Genomic DNA, 6,417 nt, shown 5'->3' on the forward strand with positions numbered 1-6,417 from the left:
GCTGGGAGTTCTGTGCTCTGAATTAATTTCTAGGTGCATGCAGAACTGTCCAGGTCAAGGTGAAGGCGGGAAGCCATAAACTCCCTTTCCCCATACATCATACTCCTGATCTGAATCAGGCCCACATATGCCTGGGAAATAAGTTCCGAACTCCTTAAACGTGTGTGTCAGAAGGGCCTCTGGTGGACACTCAGGGGACAGAAACCTTTGTCATGTCCGAGTCAGGCCCGATCATTGTCCACCCGCAAATTTTCTACGTTTGGGCAGGAACGCACAGGAACGGAGTTCCGGCTGGCTCCCGAGTTGGCCACGCCCAGCAGGAACTCATTAGCATAATAGGCCACATCCAACAGCAGAAACTCATTAGGATTGGCTACAGTAGGGGTGCGTGGCCTAACATGCAAAGGAGTCCCTGCTACAAAAATAGGCCCTGGGTTTTGACAACAAACAAGGTAAACAGAATAACAAGCAAAAGGTGGGTGTGGCTGGATAACCACACTTCTGGCAACAGGGGGCTGCAACCTAATGTGCTAATGAGCTGTGCTGTCAGGGGTGTGGCCCAATATGCTAATGAGTTCCTGCTGTTGGGTGTGGCCTATTATGCTAATGAGTTCCTGCTGGGCTTTTTCTACAAAAAGAGCCCTGTACGCTTGTATTCCTTCTCCTCTCCTCATTCGCAAGCTGTTCTATAGATACCTGAACACATGAAACTGCTTTACACTTGAATCAGACCCTTGGTCTATCAAGGTCAATCTTGTCTACTCCGACTGGCAGCAGCTCTCTAGGGTCCCCGGTGGGGGTCTTTCCACCAACTCCCACCTGATTCTTATAACTGGAGATGCCGGGGGATTGAACCTTGGACCTCTTGCATGTCAAGCAGATGCTCTACCACTGAGCCGAGGCCCGTCCCATCAATGCAGACTTATCTCAGAGGCTTAACCAAGGCCCATAGCTCTGTGTCCTAATGAACTTTGTTGAGCTATACAGAATTATAAAGGAGGGAGTCAGTGTTGAGATTTCTTTTGGGAATTGCATGATAGCTCAGACTTATGGAAAGGAATGTCAATGGAATCACGGGAACTGGCGAATGTGGATGGACACTCAATCAAATTAGAAAGATTGAAAAATGGATAAAGAAAGAGAGGTGACCAGGAAGGGCACTTGAAGGATTAAGTCCACTGGGCGATGGTCTAGCTCAGGGTTGCCAGTGGGTGCCAGGGTGCCTGCCAATACCTTTTCTGGTGCCCTCCAAATGGATTTAGAAAGTGGGCAGGGCCAGATGGGGCTTTTGTCCAGCAAGGCTTCTGATTGGCCATTTTAGATTTGATTGGTCAATATGTGCATTTTTTTTAAAGTTCCTTTGGCGGCAGCTGCCTCTACAGCACAAGGATCTTCACTGTGTGACTGAAGGTCGGCCGCAGCAGCCATTTTGTGGCTGGCTCCACCTCTCAAGGCAGCCATTTTCCGGCAACCATTTCGAGGCTGCGCCCATCACTCTGTGTCAGGATTCCAAGTGTACTCACAGACTTAAAAAGGATGGGGGGCCCCTGGCCTATCTTAAGAGCCGGAGCACGAGCTGCAAACCCAGTGGTGTTTCTCCACTGGGGCCGTTTCCTTATGGGCCTTGTGTCTCTGCTGCTCTTGCTGGTGGTGGCGGTGTCACAAACTGGAGTGCTGGTAGTTCTAGATCTGGACCGCCCCAGCCAAGTGATAGCTGTCATTGGGCCTGGAATGTCTACTTGGTCTCCCAGTGATGAGGTCTCAACTACAGGTTCAATGCGCACAGCTGTGGGAGCCAGAGGCTCTGAGTTCCCCCGTAGTGGAGTCTCTCAGCCACAGACTCTTGGGACACAGCCTTGGGAGTAGGGTTGCCAAACCCCCCTGATTGCCAGGGGTCCCCCGTTTTTTGGGGGGGGTTCTACCCGCCCCCAACACCCCCAACCACCCATCCCTCTCCCTTTAAGTGTGTGCAACCCGTGTTTCCTCCCAAGCGCGAACTCCGCAAGCTTGCAGGGAAATGCCAGCTTCGTTCTTAAAAGGAAAACGCAGCTGCTCTTAAAGGGGAAACGCCGGCTGCCGGCTACTTTAAGTGCAGAGAACTGCTGTTTCTGGAGATCCGGCGCACAGGCGGGTGGGGGGGGCGGCAGACGTCCCCAACGTGACATCATCACATTGGGGATGCCCCACCCCCTCCAGGAACGCCCCCAAAGTCCCCCGCTGGGGGTGGAAGATGGACTTGGCAACCTTACTTGGGAGCCAGAGGCTCTAGGCCTGAGGGAAATCCCATAATGCTAGCACTTCTCTAGGATCCCTGATTGGCTGGTTCTTTTTTCTTCTCTGCTTGTGTTTTGCTCCATCTAGTGGTCAATTTGATATTGCATTGCTGTACATCTGGCATAAAAACCTGCATTTTAAACTGCAGGGAGATATACTGGATATACCGCAGTGTAATCGCAAATCGATTACTAGAAGAAGCAAAACATGTGCGAAAAACGAAACACCCCCCCCCTCGAAGCAATAGGGACACACAAATTATGAAATGGGGAATGCAGAAGAGCCGTGGATCTCCCAGTGAGCAGGGGTTAGGGAGCATGATTTCAATCACAACTACAGCACAGAGAAAGAGGTGTTTAAGAAGGGGTTCCCAGCTCTGGCCTCGGAGATTCCTGGAGATTTGGGGGCAGGGCCTATGGAGGGAAGCCTCTGGGGACATATTTCACCCAGAATCTGTGATATACCATAGAGTCTGCCCTCTGAAGCCGCCATTTCCTCCCAGGGAACTTATCTCTGTAGTCTGGAGATCAGCTGAAATTCTGGGAGAATTGCAGGCCCCTACCCTGGAGGTTAAGACGCTGAACTGCAGGCTGTGGAAGGTCAGTAGTTCAGCAGTTCGAGACCCAGGTGCTGCAGGATGGAGTGAGCTCCCGTCTCTGGTTCCAGCACCTGCCAACCTAGTAGTTCGAAAGCAAGAAATTGCAAGTAGATAAATAGGTACCGCTTCAGTGGGAAGGTAGCAGTGTTCCGTGCGCCTCGGTGTTTAGTCATGCCGGCCACATGACCACGGAAACATCTTTGGACAGCGCTGGCTCTTCAGCTTGGAAACGGAGATGAGCACCGCACCCCTAGAGTTGGATTCGACTGACTTTCGAGCAAGGGAAAACCTTTACCCTTTAACCTTACCCTGGAGGCTAGTAACCTGTGCCTAAGCCTTCCCCTGACACTTTGTTCCTAGCTGGAAACAGCCCCTGAGCATACTAGTTGCCCTTTGGGACAGACATTCTGGTACCCATATCAGTAAATCTGAGCTGTAAAATCCGTAACAGCGAATCTGAAAACGCCTTCAGAGACTCTCTTCTGCCTGCCTGCGTGCTTCCTGGTTTGCTTTTACTTTTTAATGGTGGTTTTGCCAAACTTCAGATGAGGTCTTTGATTATGCCGTGGACTTCCTTCTTCTTGTTTCCATGGCTTCCCTCTGAAGAATCTCCTCCTCGTTGGCTCATTCGGCTTTTAAAAAGAAATCCCTAAAACTGGCTTGATGTCATAATGCAGTCAAGAGAACCCCAGTGAGGAAAGGGAACGTCCTTGGTGAGTGAAAAAGACAGATATTGACATCAGGCATTCATTCTCCTCTTCTCTGCTGTGAAACCAGGTTTTCTCGAGGACTTGGATGACGAGATCTTCGCAGCCATTAACAGCACAGTCACCCTTTCATACAAGTTGAATCCCCCAGGTGAAAAGTATCCGAACACCATGGAAGTCCTCCTGACCAAGGAAGTATCAGGAAAGTCCACCTCCCTCGGCAGTGGCAGAGATTCCTGTTCTCCGAAAACAATACCCAAAGTCCAGTTTGAAGATGGTGGGCGGTACCAGTGCCGCCTCAGATTTAGCCGTGGGTGGTTGAATAAGACCATCCATTTGGTAGTGATGAAAGGTAAGAGTCAATATTCTTCCCTTTCTGTGTAGCAGCATGAGTATAATTTGGGGATATGAGATTTCTGCAGGCCACGGAATCTTAAGGGTATGCTTGCATTGGTTATAGGAATTGGGGACTGCATGGGAACAGCCGTTGTGGCTTCATGCATATTATTTATTTATTTATTTGACACAATGTATACCTCGCCTTTCTGCCCTCATATGGGGTTCCAAGGCAGCCTTTGTTGTTGTTGTTCAGTCGCACAGTCGAGTCCGACTCTTTGCGACCCCATGGACCAGATCACGCCAGGCCCTCCTGTCTTCCGCCGTCCTCTGAAGTTTGCTCAGTTTCATGTTCATTGCATCTATGACACTGTCTAACCATCTCATCCTTTGCCGTCCCCGTCTTCTTTGACCTTCAATCTTTCCCAAGGCAGCCTATCACCCTTTAAAACAGGCAAGGATGTGTCCAGTTCAACGCTCATCCCTTTCCAATGATTATCCAGAGCTTTGTTTATTAATGGAATTGCTCCCCAATAACAAAAGCATTGATCAGTACAGAAATTTGAAACAACAATTAGAGCAGCAACAAGAGAATTCCAGAGTCTGGCACATTCAGACGTCCTCATCAATGGGCAGGAAATGACTGGTCTCGTACCACTTTTCCTGAGCCAAGAGGGCCACAAAACCTTAAGGCAGGGGAGGCCAAACTTGTTTAACGTAAGAGCCACATAGAATAAATGTCAGATATTTGAGAGCAACAAGACATGAACAAATATTACACACATGTTTTTATTGGAAAATATTCAAATTTGCTTTTTATTAACATTAAATGAGACTGCCAAAAATAAAAACAAAAGGGCAAAAACAGATATTGATAATGATAGTTATTTGTCCAATGACATTTACTTGTTCGCTAAAGATATTTATTTGTGTAAGAGAGAGAGACAGAGAGAGAGGTGAAAAGAAAGAATGAAAGAGGTAAAAGGAAAGATACTCTAGGGCTACTGGAAAGTAGTGGAGTTCCAGGCGTAGCATTGTGAAATCAGCTCACATTTATTGATTACGTCGGAACGAAAAGAGATCACTTAATCGGTGCGAGGCCGGCTTGTATTCCTGCATACACTCACACCCAACACACCCCCAATCCCCGTGACAGGTTCTATATACATGGCCCTGGTAACGATAGGTTCTCATCAGGATCCTAGCGCTCCCATTGGTTCTCGCTAGGATCCGCGGTGGCTATTGTTCTAGACCCGAAGGCCTGTGAGTCCAGTAGAAGGCCATGTGCACGCGGTCGCAGCCATCTTAGTACATAACAGCTACCAACTGTGGAAGAATTTTAATCGCTTTCCTTGTAGCTGATTAATAGGGTTACAAAATCCTGAACAACAATTACGGCACCAGGAGATGGTCCCCAAGACAAGAACCAGGAAACCAAGGGTATAGCCCAGTAGGGTTGAGGGGAGGAGCCTGGTAGGCCAAATGCTAAGCTCAGTTTAGAGCTTAGAAGGAAAAAGGAATGGCTCATCCAGGGGAGCTTTTATTTTTTAAAAGAGGTGCCGGAACTCTTAAGAGGGAAATGAAGCTTTCAACCTGTATACTGAAGACTCATGGACTTTTAAACATCTTTAAAAGCATTTTGTCGAAGAGGTTCCGGAAGTCCGTCCTGGCACGTTCCCCCAGGAAAAAGAACCCTGGGCTCACCTGAACTGAATGGTTACAGAATAGATGCAAGTGGGAAAAGGTGGAGCCTGCAGACATTGTTCTAGTCCTCTCAGATGCACACCTGTCTGTCCTCTAGCCGCGTTTTGTAGACGTCATTCCAAATCAATGCAGACTAACCTAACGCAATCCAAACCCTGGGTGTGCTGCAACCAGAAAGCAAGAATTATAGGAGGGCTGTCTTAAACTGACCCAGACCTGGATAGCTCAGGCAAGCCTGATCTTGTCAGATCTTGGAAGCTAAGGAAAGTATTTGTGTGGGATACCTCCATGGAATACCAGGATCATCATGACACGGAGGCAGGCAATGGCAAACCAACTCTGAACGTCTCTTGGAGGGGTGCACGACATCAGCTGGATCCCTTCTTCACTTCTTGGAACAACCCAGATTTGAATAGGTTAGCTCTAGAAGCCACACAGCATGTGTGAAAGAGCCACATGCTGCTCCTGAGCCACAGTTTGGCCACCCCGTCCCTTAAGGGATCATCCCTCAGACTGTGATTTCTTGCGAGAGGCTTCCTTTTGGCTCTTCTTCTTCCTACATCTCAGTCTCAGCGGATGGTGGAAAGGGGCATCAAGTCGCAGCGGAGTTTTATTTATTTATTTATTTTTATTTATTCCAGGGGTCGTTTCGTAGAAAAAGAGCTAGGGGAACTCATTAGCATAACTCATTAGCATATGCCACACCCCCTGACATCACCGGAAGTGTGTCATAAGGCCACACCCCCTGACATCACCGGAAGTGTTTCATAAGGCCACACACCCCGCCCCCAACGGTCC

At 48.6% G+C, this 6,417-nt stretch overlaps 1 protein-coding gene across 1 annotated transcript in view; it reads left to right on the forward strand.

Moving 5' to 3' along the window:
* Positions 1–6,417, forward strand: part of LOC107108191 — a 24,347-nt gene that overhangs the window by 7,784 nt on the left and 10,146 nt on the right. Inside the window, exon 4 of the mRNA XM_015408595.1 lies at positions 3,650–3,931. Within this exon, the coding sequence (XP_015264081.1) occupies positions 3,650–3,931 (282 nt within the window). The remainder of the gene's footprint in view (positions 1–3,649; positions 3,932–6,417) is intronic.

The sequence above is a fragment of the Gekko japonicus genome, unplaced genomic scaffold (genome assembly GCF_001447785.1).
Source record: "Gekko japonicus isolate JY-2015 unplaced genomic scaffold, Gekko_japonicus_V1.1 scaffold1537, whole genome shotgun sequence".
In the NCBI taxonomy this organism is placed as follows: domain Eukaryota; kingdom Metazoa; phylum Chordata; class Lepidosauria; order Squamata; family Gekkonidae; genus Gekko; species Gekko japonicus.